Consider the following 21,868-nt stretch of genomic DNA (forward strand, 5'->3'; position numbering starts at 1 on the left):
ATGGGTTAGATGATGGGTTTACGTTTGTGCTTTGGAGGAAAGTAATATGATGTTTTGTATTTGTTAACGTATTAGATAATTAGAAGAATGTTTAGTTGCTTGGCGTGTGACAACAGTGAGTGATAGTATTGGCAAAATGGCTTTGGATCATTTCATATTTGTTTCTATCTTGCCTCGACGAAGACTAAGGGGGAAGGATGGAAAAAGCATACCAATTATAAGTGAGATGTTTGTACCTGTAGATGTGTTCTAGCCATACCTTTGATACTGTGCGTGAACTTCCATTCTTGTAATGCTGTATATGTGTACATGGCGATATTCATTTGTGAAGGATAGTTTATTAATTAACTGTCCAATTTGGTTGACATAAATCTCATCATTGGGGAGGGAAAAAGTAAAAAATGCAAAATGGGACATTGCCTTATCGTTATTTCTTTCAAAGATTGGATTTTCGAATCTGGGAAGATGGCATTTTCCTGAACTGAATATTTCTCAGCCATTGGATTGGCAAAGTAAGTCTTAACATTGTCAATCCAATGGCTGAGAAATATTCAGTTCAGGAAAATGCCATCTTCCCAGATTCGAAAATCCAATCTTTGAAAGAAATAACGATAAGGCAATGTCCCATTTTGCATTTTTTACTTTTTCCCTCCCCAATGATGAGATTTATGTCAACCAAATTGGACAGTTAATTAATAAACTATCCTTCACAAATGAATATCGCCATGTACACATATACAGCATTACAAGAATGGAAGTTCACGCACAGTATCAAAGGTATGGCTAGAACACATCTACAGGTACAAACATGTCACTTATAATTGGTATGCTTTTTCCATCCTTCCCCCTTAGTCTTCGTCGAGGCAAGATAGAAACAAATATGAAATGATCCAAAGCCATTTTGCCAATACTATCACTCACTGTTGTCACACGCCAAGCAACTAAACATTCTTCTAATTATCTAATACGTTAACAAATACAAAACATCATATTACTTTCCTCCAAAGCACAAACGTAAACCCATCATCTAACCCATATGACAAACTTTCTGTAGAGCGAAGTGATCAATAACAAATGATCTCAATACCACGGACGTGTCATTATTCGTTTCTCTACCAGGAAATGTATACTACCAGATTTCTGCCATATGGGTACAATCGCTTGTAACGATCAGTCATTTTAAATGTATACATGTATGACAGTTACACACGACCATCCATTCTTCTTACTTTATTTTTTCTCTCATTCGTACACTCTATCAAACAGGACTTCCGAAACTTAGAAATTATATGCATCTACACATGGAATCCGAATCACAATAATGGGTTTAAAAATATTTTATGGCTTTCCCACCAGAAATCGAACCCGGAACCCTGTACGCCAAAGGTGCACGCTACTTCGTATATGGTAAATCACACTTTTTTCCGTAATATGTTAGGATCAGTAGAACGCCAGTGTGCAGCGAACTGAGCAAACTGATACTGTAAAATGTGCGTACGATTTTTTTCTGATTTCCCAAAATGGTTAAGTTGATGCTTATTTATGTGGTGTGAGCGTGACGAAGTAATGTGTTATTAAATATGTAGTTGATGACAGTCTACAAAATTCACAACAAAACCACATGGATGAAGAAGAACAACTGGTCTGAAGGAAATCCTCAGTGACAGGTTCCGCCTAGCATTAAAGAGGATTATCAATCAGAACCAACGTGCATCTGTGGTGCAAGTGACGGAAAAACTGAAACAGCACCTCTCACAACCTATGTCGACAATCACATTCGGCCGCGAGTTATCTGATATGGACATACAAGGTCAAATTGCACTGTCGAAATCGATAAGGAACCATAACGAATTATGACTGTAGTCTGCCAACCCCGAAAGCAGGGACGCTATCCGGTTAGCAAAGAGGAGGAGGGTCATGTTGGGAGATTGAATCTAATTCAATACAATAGAAATATATAACCTAGCGCATCGACATAAAAACCTGTTTAAATAAGTAAATGATCTTTGAATATATGTCATATAGACATGAAAAAAGAATACAGATAAATAGGAAATAAATCGGTGATTACTTGTACAAATAAATAAATTTTACTTTCATGAAACTTCAGACATAAGAAGAAGAAGTTTGTGAAACAGTTTATTCTCCTTTCCCATTGCAAAGTTGGTGTTAGTTTTTTCTTTCCTATGCTTTTAACATATAGCCTACCTAATGAAAATTCACAGGTATTTTTTAGCACTGATCAAATACATAATGTAGGCTTCAGTTTTAACATATATTCACAACTTACTACATGGATTGTCTACAAGAATCCTTAACATTTGACGAGTTTTCGATAGCATTTGTTCCTCCTTATTGTACGCAATACTTTATCTGTAAACATATTTAGCGAAAGTTCAATAACTATTGTCTTATGATAACAACTGTAATAAATTTTTCAAGTGTGGAGTATTCTGTAGATAAGATAGCACCACTCATTACTAAAAGTTGTCACAAAAGGAAGTAATCCACCATGTCTTAAATGTACAATAACCAAAAGTATACTTTTTAAAAAATGGATTTAAAAGCATTATTTATTGATACGTTGAAATCCAACAGGCTAATTAAAAGACAAGTAAATACAAAAGGAGCTATTGGGGTTCAGGTATAGTGATTTCTAATTATTGCTTTCAATGTGAATATATAGAAATTCAAGCACGCGCAGTAAACGGTCTGGGTGACTTTGTCGGTTGTAAACTGATGTAAAGATGAAATATTCAAGCTAATTTGAATAAAAGAATAGTATTTAAAACTAATAGGGGTGGGGGTCTAGTTTTCAAACCTTTGTCACAAGTCACATAACTGATATCATTCATAATCTTCCAAAAACCCAATAGGTTTATATCACAAAACATACCAAATATTGTCATTACTTCTGCTAATCACATTTCACAAATCTATATTAATGTTCTCAATCCATTAAAAATTGATGTAATCATGTTCCAATCAAATTACATTATAGTACTCAAGATATGTCTCAGTCTACAAATTTCAAAGAACTAAAGACCATTTTAATAAATTCACCTGAAAACAATACAAAACATATCTATCGGGAGCAATAAACCCTTTGCAAGCTCCTACATCAAAAAAAAAAAAAAAAAAAAAAAAAAACTGTATCATAACAATCATATCATCACAACTTCAATCAAAAACTAGTTCACTTTACATACCGGTAACTACATTATCCACTTATCGACCAGCATTGTCAGCAAAATATCTCACATTTATCACTCGCTCTCAACAGTTTTATCATAAATATCAGCGTATAAAAAATAAAAAAAAAAAAAAATCCAAAACACTTCATCATCACCAAAAGTTCAAAGGTTAATCAAATTATATCTGTGCTTACAAGCTATGGTATTGGTATAAAATCTGTAATACTCTCTCTGAGGTCACTCATCCTAACAAGTATTGAAAACATTTCAATGCTCTTTGCAAAAGCAGTAAAACACCATATCCATTATTAAATAATGCGTTATCTATATAGACAGACTCTTTTAAAGCTGCTGCTTTTGCTAATTTCCTTCAAGACTTCTTCACACCACTCCGTCCCACATATTCATATAGACATCCATCCAACACATTCATTTCATCTTCTGTTTCATTACAACCTCATATCCTTCATACTCTTCCGCAAAAATAAATCTCAAACAAAACCATTCATAGTTCAAATATCCGTACAGTTATTCGTAACAAAGGAATAGTGCCCCTGTCTTTAATTCAATAAACTATCGTCATATTAAACTATGCCCTCTTATATTACTTACTTTGTTACCCACAATTTTTACTATCATTCTGCACACTGGATATTTTCCTGTCACCTGGAAACCCTCTAAGACGTTAATGTTTCCAGACCAAGAAAAAAACTCATACCATCTTATCATCCTACCGTACAATTCAATTAACGTTTGCTTTTAGTAAAACCCTATAACGTATTATAGTAAGACGTCTGTATGCATACATAACAACACAAAATACATCCCATACATCAAGCAAAATTTCACCCAGGATATTCGATCAACAATCAACTACCGGTCTTAACTACCATGGTTACACAACATTATAATTAGATCAAACCAACATGTCTTGTATTATTTAACTCAAAAAATATTTAACAAAGTAAACACCACACAATTGCATACACAATAATTCATCTTCAATTTCCTATCTTGTATATAAAACTGATATACAAGTTTTTAAATCAACCGGCTGTCATATATTTCAATATATAACTGCTTCTCCCATCGTATTTTCCTTCACTGTTGAGTACCTCAAAAAATCTGCTCTGTCACCAGATCTCTATGTTCCCAATATGTATCCACTTCCTGATAACTTCAGGTCTTTCAATATGCCACCAACACTATCTTTTCTTGCGTTAGAATCTAGTATCCAATCCATCAACATTGCTCTACAGATAATAATTAACAGTTTTCTTCAGTGGTGCAGCAAATAAAAACTAGCAATCAACACCACAAAAACACAAATTATCATCATCATTCCTCCGTAAAACATCAAAAATCCATAAAAAAAATCCTAACTACCTTTCCCTAAAACTAAATCAAGCTCTCATCCAAGCACATTCAAGTGTAACTTAGTTAATGGTCACATTCACTAAACATCTCAGTTAAAAACATCTTCAAACAATCGCAAAAAAAAAAGCATACAATAAAGTTAACTTATTAAAAAAAAAAAAAAAAAAGTGTCGGCAAACGTCCTGAATACTGAAAGCAAACACAATTCTAAATACATACAAGGCGTCTTTTACGGCCTGTGCTAACTTACGAAAATGCTGCATGAGTTAAAACCATCCACACAGTTTACAAAAACTTATTAATGATGGAACAATGTGCTTTCCACATTGCATATCGAGTCAAACTAATTAGTCCTACAGCAAAGTTGTGCAACCAAATTCAGTTTCCTACACTCCATTTTCATCTTAAAACTTTGCGTCTCGCATACATATGCTCTCGTTATAACCCACGACCCCTTACTTTAAAATACTATGTGCCTTTTAGCTCTCCATCCTTCTCCATGTTAATATTATCCTCCAACGCTATCATTGGTCTATACTCTCTATTGCTACAATCTACCTCCTGAGCCCTTTGACCAGTAGGGTCTCCCAAATTATCAAGTTCATGATCATCTGCCACTCATATTTCCATTATTTGTACACTAAATCCATCTACCACTACCAGGGTTCCCATTATCTACATTAAAGCTTAAGCAGCCCCTAGGCAAAAAAAAAAAAAAAAAAAACTTCATCTGCCTAACACTTCTGTGCTGTGATATACTAGCACACCTCGCCTCATCCCTCATGCTCATCATTCACAATATACAGGTATAATATACTTTATCAGTACATATTCATTATTCTTTCCATATTTCTACTCTTCCAGTTCTATACAATACTACACTAACTGCAATTTCCTCGTTAATTTCCTAGCAAATGTTAAGGATTGGAAAGATCCTTAAAACCTTAGCAATTATTATAATGTAATAAAAACTTCTATGAAACATCACACAATCCTTAAATCCTCCAATTATACATCACTCTTCCCTAAAAACTGCATAACCCTCTAAAATGGTACAAGTCAATATAACTAGCTATAAACAAACAAACGAACAACAAACGTATAAGTTCCAATAAAAGTTTATATTTTGTGTATTTGTTCACATAACAATGCTAGGTTGCAATGTTCACATCCTTCTGCATTTCCACAACCACCGCATATATGTGGTATCTCTCTTTCATGCCAAAATAAATAATTCGTTGTGTGTCTGTATTAACGCATAATATGTACACCTATATCTTAATAAACAAATCTAGTTAGTATATAATGCAAATCTGACATTCGTGTGGTATCATCTCGTTCTCATAACATTTTATGTAGTTATCACACATATTACAAGTGTGTAATTCATCACCGGGTAGTTCTATCAAATACACCCATAATCGTGTTTTCCATATTATGCAATAGATGGCTCCACATATTTTCACGCAATCTGTTATTGCTACCGCATTCACCGTAAATAATTATAATATTGTATATGGTAGTTCCTAAATAAATTAAAAATCGGGTTCAAAATTCTCTATTGTAACTACACAGCATTCTTAAATAAGTAAAAAAGTTCTGTCTACAAATTTTTTCGCATATACGTTCTCATATATATACTCTCATATTTTAAGTGTCATAAATATAAACTAGAATTCTGGCCACAAAAAAAAAAGGTATTGCCTTCTACGGTCCTACCATCCATTGGATGGGAATGAAACTCTTGATAAATATTACAATAAACTACATTAAAGTTTATATTTTGTGTATTAGTTCACATAACAATGCTAGGTTGCAATGTTCACATGCTTCTGCATTTCCACAGTCAACGCATATATGTGGTATCTCTCTTTCATGCACAAATAAAATAATTCATTGTGTGTCTGTATTAACGCATAATATGTACACCTATATCTTAATAAAACAAATCTAGTTAGTATATAATGCAGGTCTGACATTCGTGTGGTATCATCTCGTTCTCATAACATTTTATGTAGTTATCAGAAATGTTACAAGTGTGTAATTCATCATCGTGTGCCTCTATCGAGTACAGTCATAATTGTGTTTTCCAATTTATACAATAGATGGCTCCACATATTTTCATGCAATCATGTGTTGCTACTGCATTCACCGTAAATAATTATAATATTGTATATGGTAGTTCCTAAATAAATTAAAATCGATTCAAAATTCTCTTGTAACTATACAATAGTTTTTTAAATAAATGACAAAAAAATGTTCTGTCTACCAAATTTTCGCATATAAGTTCCCATATATAATCCCATATTTTAACTGCTCTAAGCATGAATTGCCATACTTACTTTGGGTTAAGCCTAACCTGTCTTGAAGCAGTTATTGCACCTTCCGATGAAGAAGTATTGCAACACGTATTTCTGAGATCGGTGCAAGTACGCTTTTTACAGGGTCGACAAAAGGATTATACGCCTTTTGGAGGGTTAAAACCTGTATTTTTGTTATCATATCATATCATCTCATCTCATTTCTTGCTACCGGGATCCGATCATCATCTGTACCTTTGTATACGCCTCCATCACTTCTGTAGGGCCGTTGGCCCGATGCACAGGCTACCACCCGTGGTCCCCCAGCCTAGGGATCAGCGTAGGCGCACTAGGCGGGAATCTGACAACTCGGATCAAACTGTTGACAAGCGCCCCCGTTCTGGGTCTGCTCCAGAGACAGCCAATCTTGCCGATGACGAACAGGATCTGATTATGGACACGCAACCATCTGTTAGTAAACCAACCGCTCCTCCTCAGCCTTCGACTACTCCGATCTACAATTTTCTTCTAACTAATTTTGACACCAAATTCAAGAACTCGAAACATATTTTCCAACAACTTGTCAAATACGTTCCACGCCTGGAAATAGCCGAAATTCGCTTCACGAACAATGGCGTCATACTGAAATCAACTAATCCAGATTTTCATCGCCATGTACGTAACAAGGCCTCATTCGAAATTTTTGGTAAAAACGCAAACATTTCCGTTTTGCAACCAAAACGTCAGGCCCAACCTCCACCACCAAGGAAACCACCATTATTATCTGTGGTAATCAAGGGTGTCGATCCCGAGATAACAGACACTGAGGTCGAAGAGGAGCTTACAGCTGAAGGGGTTAGCATTAAGAAATGCATTCGAATCCGCAACAACACAGGCGCTACCTACTTAGTTCGAGTTCTGACCAGCGAACAACAGGCCATTGATCACTTGCTACAGAATGGAGCCTTTATTTTCAAACGCCGTCATAGGGTAGAGCCTTCTCGTACACCTCCGCCACTCCCGATCCGTTGTGAAAAGTGCCAAGTGTACAATCAACATCTGACAGCTAACTGTCCTAACAATTCTAAGTGCGGCTACTGTGGGCAAACTCACCTCACTAAAGATTGTCCGAATGGAACAGCACCGCCACAATGTAATACCTGTAACGAAAAGCACCCTACTTACAGCTATAAGTGCAAAGCCAAACCTCCAGCAGAGCCTACGAAACCGGAACTAGTTGTGCCTTTACGCACTCCCGATGCTCCAGTGCCCCCACATAATTCTCTACGTGAACCAGTTACTGTTGAAGATATGATTCGCTTTTTCAGTCTCACGCTTCAAAATATCCATCCGTTCTTGCGAGCCCACATAGTCGCTCAAGTCATTCATGCGACCAAAGTGTTATATCACCTCGATGTCAAGGCGACTTATTCCGGTCAGACCGTCCATTTTCAAATCAATCCCGTCACAACCCAAGTTTAATAGTTTTTCACCATGGATAGGAGTCTTCTTATAACGTTACTCTACCTAAATATCCAGTCGTTATGTACCAGGAAAGATCTTCTCACTGCTCTTCTACGTGAACATCAGATACATAGTTTTCTATTGAATGAGACTTTCCTGACACCGAAGCACTCTGTCTATTTTCCAGGTTATGATTTCACCCGCCACGATGGCCCTCCAGGGCAACGAGCAAACGGCGGAACGGCTATAGGGATCCAACATAAACTACCAAGTCGAATCATTACTTACAACTTTTCCGAACGTCTTCCGGAACACAATATTGTTACTATTTACTTTAAAGCCAGACCAATTACTGTAGCTACCATATATATTCGTCCCCATGTTCGCATACCAACTTGCTTCTTCACTTATCTGGATACTACCTTCCGCTATTATATTATCATGGCTGATATCAACTACCACAGCAGAAGTGATGCTGAGAAACGTGCATTTTCTAATTTTATCCACTCGCATACGAATAGCGAAATTTGCGCTATACCTAGAGCAACCCGTCCATCTTCAAATACCACTCCAGATGTGGTAATTGCGTCGTCTAGTATCATGCCGTATCTCGAGATCACTGTTCTTGATTCAATAGGTAGTGACCATGATCCTATCAAAGTAGACTTACAGTTTCCTACCGCCAAGAAACCACAACCGGAAGCTCTTTGTACCCAGCCAAATTTTGACCGAGCTAATTGGATAGAGTACCGGAGGGACTTAACGGATACGCTAGCTGGTGTTCCACTTCCAAACGATATCACATCATTTGACGCTACGCTAAGCAAACTCACTACGAGCATTCAAACCGCCAGTGCACTCTTCATTCCTGTTACCACCAGAAATCTCTACAGGCCTAAATTACCCCCTCAGTACCTCTCATTCATTTCCTTAGCCCGGACTGCATACAAGGAATACCTACGCACTCGTGATGCTGTCACCCTACGCCTCCATCGCCAATATCTTCGAATGGTGCAAAATTACATCCGAGCGTATAAGAAACGTAACTGGATCAGAACTGTCAACACTTTAGCCACAGAAAGTCATCCAACACGTTACTGGAAACATTTCAACCGTCTTATTGGGAAAACCAGTGCACCTCACTATCCGCTAGTGGAGAACAATACTGCCTTGACCACAGATACAGAGAAAGCTAATGCTTTTGCCCGGATTCTTCAAACCACCTTTACACCAGAAGTCCCGCTTCGAGACAGGTCCAATCTCTATCAACGTGTTGCGAAGTACAGCAACCCTCATAATGGGTACCTAAGAATCAATATGGATCATACTCTGGACGATCAGAATCCTTTGACTGCACCTATAACTCCACTAGACATTACCGAGGTCCTACGCCACAAAAAGAACACTGCGCCTGGCTTCGATCGTATCACTTACCGTCACATTAAGGAAGGTCCAGCTCTTTTATTCCACATTTTGGCGTCGCTGTATACTTTCGTTCTCCGCACCGGCTATTACCCACCCGATTGGAAGGTTTCCAAAGTACTCATGTTTCTTAAGCCACATAAAGAAAAGTCAGACCCAGCATCATACAGGCCAATTCAACTGACGTCAACGTTAGGCAAAATATTTGAACGAATAATCGTTCGCAGACTTCATCACCACTTGTCAACCTATGATCTTTTGCCTACACACCAAGCCGGTTTTCGACCTAATCACAGCCTCCTCGATAATCTCTTACGTCTAGTTACTATTCTCACGAATCATTATAATAAAACAGCACCTTCCTGCTTACTTCTCTTCGACCTAGAAAAGGCGTTTGACCGAGTGTGGCACAATGGTCTTATCTATAAATTACATTTTTTTCGTCTTCCTGCGGCCTATCTTCGGATAGTGTATCACTTTCTCACCAACCGTCTTGCATATATTTCAATAAATAACAGTCTCTCCTTTCCAATCTTTCCTTGCACTGGCGTCCCACAAGGTTCAGCTTTATCACCTTTATTATATATTCTATTTGTTAGTGACCTACCTGTTATGCCAGAACCGATTTACACTTTCACCTTTGCGGATGATACAGCGCTGCTCGCTTGCTGTCAAACTATGCATCAAATCAATACCCATTTACAAAGAGCCATTGATGCTTTCAGCAACTGGTGTAGTCGGTGGCAATTAAACTTAAACTGTGACAAAACACAGGCGTTAGTCATCCTTCCGCATAAGAGGCGTAGTCGAGTGAGACGTAATCCATCTCTGCTTAATATTCAAGTCCAGGGTGTACCCATCCATGCAAGTACTACCGCTAAATATCTGGGAGTGATCTTTGATGCTAAATTAACCTGGAAACCACACCTTCTTTCAATCAAAGAGAAGGCCCAAAACCGTTTAAATCTATTGAAGCGTCTGGTCGGTACCACGTGGGGCTTACATGCTGACACATTGTTAAAAACGTATAAAGCGTTTTTCCGTCCGTGTCTCACACATGGCCACACTGCCTGGGTTAGCGCTGGAGATGAATTTTATAACCGGCTTCTTATCATCGAACGTCATGTGTTACGTCTAGCCTACCGCATCACCTTGCCTAGCCCTACTCGCCTTTTGTACGATAAGCTGACCTTTCCGCATATCACTCGACATCTTGAAGACCTCCGCTCTAGGTACATAGATAAAAAATGGACAACTCAGCATCACACCCTCCTAGAAACCATACACATTGATGCCAGTCTTTCCACTCCTCCTAAGTATGCTTATACGCCTTTACAGCATCTACTTACAATCTATAGTCAGAAACATCCAGAGCATCCGGATCAACATTTCTTTCAATCATATCATCCACCAGAATTCAATCATCACGTTTATCCATCGCTTGCACAGTGACTCTCATTCTAACAAGGGCTTCCCCATGTCGCTCATCAGTGTTGAGTAGCCCCAACACAGAAGATAACCTCATTTGTGACTACTAACATTGCCCTGTGAACTGTGGCGTCCATGCACTTCATCTCATCATCATAACATTACGACCACTCAGATTTCATAATATTCCTTCCTCGTTTGTTTTCATTGCTATTTTCAAACTTATGATTATTGCAGTCTCATTTTGATGTTACTTAGGCTCTGTGTATTTATCATTGTGTCTCCTGCCATGATTACAACAACAATAATAATTCACCTATATGTATGAATAAAGTGAGCTTCTTTATTATTGTTGTTAGAAAACCTCATAGCCCATACATGTGTTCCACTTATTACTGAAATTAAATTTAAGTCCCTCCCGAAGAGACGACGTTATCGTCTGCGGAAAACAGTAAAAAAAAAAAAAAAAAAAAAAAAAAAAAAAAAAAAAACATGAATTGCCTCGCCTCCATAGCCAAGTCAAAGAGCATCCACCTCATAGGCTGGATGAAGGTTTATATTCTGTGTAACTTTTCAGATACTAATGGAAAATTGTAATGTACACACGTCTCTGTTTTTCCACAGTCAACGCCAATATATGGAGTTTCTCTTTCATGCCTAAAATAAAATAAATCAATCTGTGTCTATATTAATGCGTAATATGTACCTCTATATCTTAATAAAACATAAATCTAATTACTATATAATGCAAGTCTGACAATCACGTGGTATCATGTCATTCTCATAACATTTTATATTGTCGCAAACGCAAATACTACGTAAATCCTTCAGCCTATTTGTATCAATAGTTGATAACACAATACAATACGTATATTCCAAATACTTGTACTACACCACGCATATACATAATTGCCCATTCAAAACTTTCAACAATTTCTAATTGTACAATTATTTTCGTGTAAGTGCGTTGAATACTAAAAATCAACAGTTTTCATAATTTCGTCTACGCAAATATATAATCTGCAGAGTTGTATGCTAATCAATGTGTTCCATATTAGTACATGATCTATACCAATATAAATATACCATTCCAGCACTAAAAGTACAATTCGTCTAAATTTTAAATAACTAGTCAATAACATTAAAATATAAATAATTATATACATTGTAAATAATTCAATCGATAATATTCTAATTTCGTAAGTTGTATTTATAAATAAGTCCCTAAGTATAAAAAATACTATATTCCAATAATTCAAATCTATTCAAAACTGTTTTAACATAATGGGAGCAACATCCTCTCCGGTAAACGTAAAACAATAACACCAGTAAATACAAGTCTTTGCCTATGTCTTATGCCTTCAAAATTGTTGATTCATGCTTTCAATAGTACACCAATACTAAAATATGGGTTTCTCTTAAAAATATTACCCGTTGTATTCATTAATATATTATTTCCTAAAATAATAAAACTTTCCCAAACATTCCACATGTCATCTTCCCTATGCATCATGCTAGTCTCATTCCATAATAATTTTGTTATCTCCTAAGCTCATTCTAAAATAGCTTAAAACCCTATCTGTAATGTTATACATTAGCAGTTAAAATTGCCTCATACTTTACAAACAAAAAATATTAAATATTTTTACATACATAAAGCATTTTATACCCATTTCAATAGTTGCAAATACGTCAATTATCTGTCAAATGTATTTGCTGTTGCTTCAAATTAAATCAGTTCCACACGTAAAAAATCAATCACCATATAAAGCTTCCCAACTGTTATCAAATATTATAAGGAATATATATTCTTATAATTCAATACATGGTAAATAAAAACAATATAATTATCTCTGGTACTTGTTAATTCTATAATAGCAGCTACATAAATACTCTAGTTCGCAGTAAATACAATATACTTAAATATTATGCTCCATACCGTAATCCAATTTAAAATATTTTCAAGCTATTATTTATTTAATTCTTTCAAATGGAAATCGTAGTGCCAATTAGCATAAATACAATCTTCAGCATTTCCTCAATATGTGCAACATTCATCAATGCAAACCAATACTAAACAATTCCCAAGCAACGTGTAAATTGTAATACTCCACCCATTCCAAATCCATCGTGTGCCGTTCCGCACATTCACTACGTTAACGCAAACCAATACTAAAACTGCACCCGAATATAATCTTAAATACATCTATACAAATAAAATATAAGTTTGTTCTATTTTATAGCAATTCAATATACTTCTACAAACCATATTATTAAATAAAAATCCTAAATAAATAATAAACAACCCTACAAAGTGCATACGTATCCAGTTAAACCTAATTTAATAACCTCATTACAAACTAATATATTACGCTTAAATGGTGCTTCAATTCAATAAACAATAATAGCTTTCTCTATTTATTTTATTCTCTTCTCTTTCTTGTACATCTAAATCTCATGTAATTCACCTTAAGTCTCCCCCTTCATTCTGTATCAGTCTCCCATATAACGTGGCTGTTAAATAAAGTTGTAATTATTGCCAATAGATGGTAGCACAGTTGTACATATCGTAGTACTGTGGGGTTCCGCTTTCTTTATCAAAATGTCTCGTTATCTATTATTATTATTTCAATTTTATAATAATTAAGTACATGCTAAAACAAAAAATAATATAAATTAATCACATAATGCAATAATATGTTAAACTATGCAACTTCGCCCAGCCAAATTCTTCACAATTTTAATTACCATCAATCTATACGACAATGCAAGCAAAACGCGCGCATTCGCATTTCAGAGTCCTACTATGGAGGAACCTCTGTTCAATAATCACGCAACGCCGCCATATTGGAAAAACAAATCCGTCCATCAAAACCACAATCGGCAACGCTCAATTCTTCATACGTAAGTATATACATATAATAAGTATTATAGGTTAATTAATATTGATCATTTCCAATTATATAAATAAAAGAATGTTCAAGGTAAATTCATAATTAATCTAGTAAAAATTAAAGTATAATTCATAATTAGGGCTTGGTCTCATTACGTAAAAATTATATTATAGGTAACTATACGTAGTCTAATCACTGTAGAGCTCCTCCCTGGCTAATCGGTTAACGTACGCAACTTTGGCGTGGTCAGCCCGGGTTCTATTCCCGGCGGAAGCTCATGTGGTTCGGATTCCACGTTAATCAGTATGTCCACGTCTCATATAACCTCACTGCTAAAAGAAACGCTAAACTAAAGTCAACAACAATCTAATTAGTTTTCGCTGCAACACTACAAAACATCCCTAAAAGAAAAATTTACCTATTTATGGAAAAATCAGTGTAATTATTCTCATTACAAACAACACTGCGATATGGACATAAATTATATACAACTGCAACAACAAACAACCAGGAAATAGCCAACAAAATAGCGGCCGTGTCATCAAAGGTGCGTAAACTTTCTCTTCTTACTTAAGTCACAATAATAAATATATATACAAAGCGTGCCGAAAAATACCATTAACGTCCACGGCTACCAAGCAGCAAATATACAAATCGGGTGTGCAAAACTCGCAACAGTAATGGCGCCAGCGCAAAGGTTACACATACGTAATAAAATATAAAAAGCAAGCGGTAAAAGTATAAAGGGAAGTCAAAGCATAACCAAACAGTAAGGGCGCCAGCGGAAAAATCACACATACGTAATAAAATATACAAAGCGAGCGGTAAAAGTATAAAGGGAACTCGCACTACGGTCAGACAGTAATGGCGCCAGCGGAAAAATCACACATACGTAATAAGCTATACAAAACAAGCTGTAAAAGTATAAAAGGAAGTCGTAATTAATTCCAACAATAATGGCTACAGCAAAAAATCACATACGTAATAAAATATATAAAGCAGGCGGTAAAAGTATAAAGGGAACTCGCACTACGGTCAGACAGTAATGGCGCCAGCGCAAAAGATCACAGAGACACGTAATAAAATATACACAGCGGCGGCAAGTCCTCTGCTGTGTAGAAGTACGTCAACCACTACTCACATTATATACAGTAATTTATATATAGTAGTCACATCTTCTATTTATATAGAATGTCCCAAAATAGATGATGTCTAAATATTTTTAAATGTAAATGTAGTTAATTTAACCTTCCGGCAATTATCATAGAGCACACATTTAGCAGAAATAAAAGCACTGATGTTCTGGAACATTCTTGTCAATTGTAGCGATAAGATACTAAAATACTGTACATTAGTTTTAGAAACAGCCAACACCGTAATTAACTTTGTCATAAATAAATATAGTAGTATTTACATAAGTTCAGAATATGGAGTGTTATTATTCTTCCCTTTTAGCTCAAAGGCGGTATGGGAGTGAATATTTTCCCCGTAAGATTCATATCACAACAAATGCACCTTTAATGGTCAAGTGACAAGTAAGAATGGCGTCTATGCGTGCTGATCTAGATCAGACTTTGCTTGTAGTGTTTCTTTCAGGTACAAAGCCAAAAAATATTTCCAATGACTTAAACTATTGGAACTCATCACATGTCGCCTCTATGTTGGAAGGCAAAAACTTAACTTCGATTCATCACAGATCGGTTAGTCTTCTAACAGTGACATATCAATATACGACAAATAGAAATATTTGAAACTTAGAACGTAGGGGCAATGGTTTACTCTCAGTGCAATATTAGAACTTTCCGCAGTACAAGGAGTCAATAAGTAAAGTAATCCACAATCGATACTGACAAACAATGTTCTAAACCCAGTATTTATGCGCTCAACAATTATTTCCTTCATTCTTGAAACTCTTTTATATCAAAGAAAAATTTATCTTATAAAATAGTGGGGATCAAAGGAAATACACTTAAAACACATAAGAATTCACTTACAAAAGGAAAAAGAAGCAATTTATATACTTGTCAATATTTTAAATCAATCATTTGAGATATGTACCAAAATAACTCGTCTATATTGTAAGACTTTGTGTATTTTTGTCTCATATATAAGGAAGAGGTAGAGCTGTTAATAAAAAGAGCGTCCGGAATCGACTCCCACGACCAGTTTTATTATAAAATCCACAATAAAGTATTTGTACAAAATACTATAGAATCTGATCTCTATTTGAAAAGGTAAGTAAAAGGTAGTCTTTGACCATAAGGTCGCAGACAGGATCTCCAACAGAGCCCCGTAGCAGGCTAAGAGGAGTGGAGTTAAGGAACCAATGCTCCGTAGCAAGCAGAGGCAGGTTAAGTTGCCAACAGAGCCCCGTAGCAGGCTAAGCGGCTGAGGTTGGGATTCCCAGACAGAGCCCCGTAGCAGGCTAAGCCAGGAGATAGGATAGGCGTAGTCCCGTAGCAGACTAGAGGCCTGAGGTTAGGTTACTCCAAGTGTCCCGTAGCAGACTAGAGGAGGGTCACCAGAAAACTGGTACTGAGCTGGGTTCTTCTGTCCAATTTATAGCGTCCCTTGGGTGGCGGTGGCGCTGCTGCTTCAATTTCGTCTTCTGCTCCGTGGGACGGGCTAAATGTCGTCTGCAGGTGATTGCAGGTCCCCCTGGTGGAAGTTCCTCTTGATGAAGCACGTGGTGGTGTTTATAAACACTTGATGCGTGGATTTGTTTGTAAACAACTTCACATGGGATATTACAATATCAAATAAAAAATACCTTGCCATAAAATGGTTGGGATCAAAGGAAATACACTCAAACCCAATAAGAGTCCACTTACAAAGGAAAAAAGGAGCTAACTATATATTTGTCAATATTTAAAATCAATCATTTGAGTTATGTACCAAAATCACACCTTAGCTTAAGGTATCTAATTTTGAAAATTGCATGTTTCAGAAACAGAATATTCTGGAGCTCCCGAAGGTGAGTACTAATTCCTGTTACAAAAATTTGCTACCGTAACTTCACTTAATTTCATACATATTTCAAAAATGGTATAATAAATTTTCATTTTATATTAACATGTCTGTGCAGGGACGATGAACATTTGTAACAGAAAAGTGAACAAAACGTGATTTAGAGCTACATAAGTAATATAAGTGTTAAATAATGTTAACTGAATGTCTTTCTTTTTGTGTCCGAAAATAATATTCGAAGAGCTTAAATTACTTATAAATGATATTTTTGTCATTTTCTTAGGATAAAGGGTTTAGTGACTCTGTAAATTGTCACTCAATTCTGATGAGCATTTTTCCTGTTTCAATTTTGGACTGTATGGGGTTGTCACGTGTAGGATGTTTCTGGTGCGTTTTGAGAGTTCTATTGTTTTTCAGTAATTTTAGTTACACGAACAAATTTTCCACAACCACATTGTTATATTTCTTCTTCGCCTTTATAGCTTACAATTCCCTAAAGGGATGAATTATATTTGTACACAGGATCCTGGGTTCAATTACCGGTTAGAAAGAATTGAAGAGTTTAAATATTTTATAGATGTTCAGGTTGCACCTTAAACTCAAGGTCAGCACCTCGCATAGTCTAGGTTCTGGAGGGTACGCTAAACTCCAACCAACAAAATCTGGGGACTTTCTGTTAGCAACTGACTCAAATGTTAAGAAGTAGCAAGCTTCAAATCCCGCGAAGAAACTTACCTTCATATAAAACAATTCTCTTCTTGAATCATGCCTATACAATATATTTATTAACATCTAAAAAATCTTACTAAAATCTTAACATATCGCGCAAGAAGTTACACAAAGTTTCCTACAAATTAAATTTAATAATCAGAATAATTATCTTAGAAACTAATTTCCAACGTCAGCATCATTACACTTATCTTAGAATTGTATTCAACTATTCTTGCGATATTGGAAGAAGCAATGGTGCTCAATGGTGTGTGCTCAGGAACTATTACAATTCAACTTGGATCTACTCAATGAAATTAAAACACACTTCTTGTAACTGAAATTCAAAGTAGACCAAACGCATAAATTCCAAATGTTTCCATCAACATTTAAAGTCGATTTTTTTTTACAGAGGCCTAATAGTTGTGCTAATTGTCGTTCAATAGCGCACGAATAAATTACTAAGAAACGCATGTATTTGCAAAAATATCACATTCTAAACTAAAAGTTAAAAAAAGGTACTAAAATTAGATTCATATACAAAGTTCGAACAAATACTGATTTCTGCCGAATATTAAAATTCGACTGTATTAGAAGAACGGATAAACGCCATCGAAAAAAAAATGTGAACGAACGGCAACTTTAAAGAGGTCAGCTCATTTTGCATGTACCTACAACAGTCTGTGCATGTATCTCAATGTTTCTCTTGTTTCGTATCCCAATTGAAGTTTTCCAGATGCACCTAAATAAGCACCATCTAGCAAATTATGAAGGAAAAGCAATTTAAAAGACATTAGTTTATATTACACAAAGCTCAGATAGTGTACCAGTTACGTTCTAGTCATGGCTTGTCTTGTTACTCGTCAGAATGTTTCAGTTCTTTAAATTTATGGTAGTATATCGCACTAGTTGAACGACGACATATATATGACTGACTCCACTGACTTATATCCTTAGCTAACTGCATCCAGTTTCTACTTTGTATTCCAGTCTCTGTGAGATCCATCTTACTATTGTCCTCCCATCTGCGCCTACGTCTTCCTAACGGTCGTTTTTTGATTGGTCTTCCAGTAAAGATTTTGAAAGCGTTTCTACTTTCTTCCATTCTGGCTACATGACCTGCCCACCTAAGCCTCCTAGACTTGATGACCCTAACAATGCTGTGTATATATACCTAGGGTATACTATTTATCTTCAAAATTCATTGTAATTTTCGAACTAATTGATACAAAATGCTAAAACATGGTACATATATCGACAAGGGAATATTGATTGACACACACAGTAATACAACCTGATTTACATTGTTACAAACCCAATATAAAGATAGCAGTACATAACGTTATTATATATTTCAAATATAAAATTAACATATTACATATTTGAAATATACGTATTAAAATGAACATACTATAGAACGCGCTTTATCCACTGCTGAAAACTAACAACAATACAGCATTATAAATGTAGAAACACAACTAGGTTTTGGAGGTGTCTTCAACAGTACGCATGTGTACCATTGTCCTATTATTCTACAACACCAATAACAGACATGACACGTACGGGAAAATACATATTCAAAGTACCTTATTGTCAAATACTATGCTCATCATTTGACGTCTTTGGGACAAATAGAAACAAAGTTAAAATGAATTGAAATAAAAATTTCTTTAAAGGATTTTATGTCGAAAAATTGTTTATTTAAGTCTCACATTCAATTATGTAATAATGATTTTGAATATACATAAATATCATAATAACGTTTATAGTTAATGCTGTGGGTTCTAGCCTTAGAACGTCTTTGCCTTGAAACTAAAATCTGACCAAAGAATATCAGTTTCGGCAATTTATCCTTGTCTTCATCAGACAATTTATATCAGACATAATAATGTATTTGATGACCGGAAAGTTTTTTTTTTTTTTAGTTTTTGAGTTTTACGTCTCACGATTATACCGGAAAATATGCGTTGCCGAAATTGTAATGTGATTATTGTTAAGACCGAGTAGCTTTGATTAGATTTAAGATTTCATTAAGACGTTTACAACAATTTGATAATTGAAACCCGTTCGCTAGATATGAACAAGATAGTGAAAGTTGATATATTGGTTAAAATTGTGAATTTACTGTAATTTATTAAAATGACTTTTGATTTCCTTTGTTTCTCTAACAACTAAACCATAGTTTTTGGTGGGTGTAATTAAGTTTTCGGAATTACATGATTTTAAGCAGTGTTGAAAACTTTATTAGTGCGTACATCTCTAGAATGGGTTGAGTTATCTAATTGCCGTAAATGGCAGTATGACAATTATATCCATTGAAAACTGTCTATACTATCCGATAAAATAGTTATCTAAGGGGTTTGTCGAAATGCAGGCTTTAGACAAAAAGTAGAATTTTCAATCCCTTATAGCTTGGTTCCTATGTATTCAAAATTCATCATTTCCTTATCACTATATTACATACTAAAGTACTTCAGATGTGCATTATCTTGTTCATCTGTCGTTAATGTTGCTGTGAAGACAATAAAAATTTGGATGTTCGTGATACTGGAGCGTGCTTAGGTTCCAACACTGAACAAGAAATGTAACATAGTAAGTTTTCGTTTGGCATGTAGCTTTGAAATATGTAATAATCCGAGGCAGTGTTATTTGAAATGAATAAAACTTTATTTTGAGTTGGTAACACTGTTAACCGGGTGGTATGACAATATGTCAAACAATATCTTCCTGTCGATTTTTGCGTTGTACAAAATTTCAAAGATGTTTTGTTAGTTTAAAAGTTACAACCTGATCCACCCCGATTTTTTTACTATATACCATGTTTTATCCGCCATTTGGTTTTTGTGCCTAGTATTTTCAAACAACACTATCAACTTGAACATCAACTATCCCAAAAAGACGTATAAATTGAGATTTAGAAAGATTAAGTTACGTTAAGGACTTTTGTCTATGTTTTGGGTATTGAGACAACTGTCTGGCAAAATGAATAGTATAAAGTAAGCCAGGTACGGACGGGTATACACTTTTAAGTACTAATTTAGTTCTCGTTACGTGGATATCAGAGGATTGTTGAACATAAATATTTAAATACAGCACACTAGAGACCTGCACGGGCCGGGCTTGGGCTGGCCGACACTGATTTCTCTTCAGGTCGGGCCGGGCTGGGGCCGATCAATTGCAATTCTTTAATAATTATTGACTGTCATTAAACGATAATTGGAATAAAGCCAAACGTTGAAGAAGTGTGTCCGTGAAAAATGTTACAAAGAATGCAATAGCTATTTACAGTTTGTGTTGCTTAGCGCCTCCACTTTCACTATAGAAGATTGCAGGCATTATGCGGTAAATTGAGCTCTGACCTTGTCCTTCACTGAACTCAAAATATAAAAAGGTGTAGGAATGTGTTGCCTGTCGCTAAACAATATTGCCATCTTCACTTTATGATAAAAATCAATTAAGTTAGATTTTTGTTACAGGGAATGGAGTTTTTGTTCTCTCGATGACAGGCAAAGTTCTAGGAGGCAATGGTACCATTCGGAGGCCAAGCATCAGGCTGTGAACCAAAGTCTAGAAAATATTTCTGAGGGTTAGGTCAAATTTAGTACTAAATTTTGAGAAAGATTCGGGCTCGAGCTAATTTTTTTTAAAAAAATTATCGGTCCGGGGTCGGGCCAAAAACTTTTAAAATTTATCTTGCCCGGGCCGGGCTTGGGCCAAGAATTTTCAAAAACTTATCGGGCCGGGCCGGGCCGGGCTCGGGCCGAAAACCTCCAAACATTTCGGGCCCGGGCTGGGCCGAGCCTAGGTACGTTCGAGCTGGATTGGGCTCGAGCCGAAAAATTCGGCCCGTGCAGGTCTCTACAGGACACTAATTCTCTATAATTCTTTGAAACGCTCGCAATAACTTGCATATCGATTTTTTATTATATTGATAACCCTGAAAGGAGGCGATTTCCGGCCATGTTTCTTAGAACTTTTCTTTATTTCCTTAACAAATCACCTCTTGACATTATGATACACTGTTTACGAATACTTCATTCATATGCCTATGTATAAACACGACAAGTACGCAATTGCCTCGAGTAAATTGAGAGGTTAAATACTTTAATCATTT

General features: G+C 35.8%; 1 protein-coding gene across 3 annotated transcripts in view; it reads left to right on the forward strand.

Moving 5' to 3' along the window:
* Positions 1–21,868, forward strand: part of LOC145683733 (uncharacterized) — a 114,896-nt gene that overhangs the window by 71,323 nt on the left and 21,705 nt on the right. For all 3 annotated transcript variants that reach the window (XM_081755253.1, XM_081755254.1, XM_081755255.1), the window contains one exon: positions 17,027–17,053. In XM_081755253.1, coding sequence (XP_081611379.1) covers positions 17,027–17,053 — 27 coding nt within the window. The remainder of the gene's footprint in view (positions 1–17,026; positions 17,054–21,868) is intronic.

The sequence above is a fragment of the Thermobia domestica genome, chromosome 4 (assembly GCF_964235325.1).
Source record: "Thermobia domestica chromosome 4, izTheDome1.hap1.1, whole genome shotgun sequence".
NCBI classification, from domain to species: domain Eukaryota; kingdom Metazoa; phylum Arthropoda; class Insecta; order Zygentoma; family Lepismatidae; genus Thermobia; species Thermobia domestica.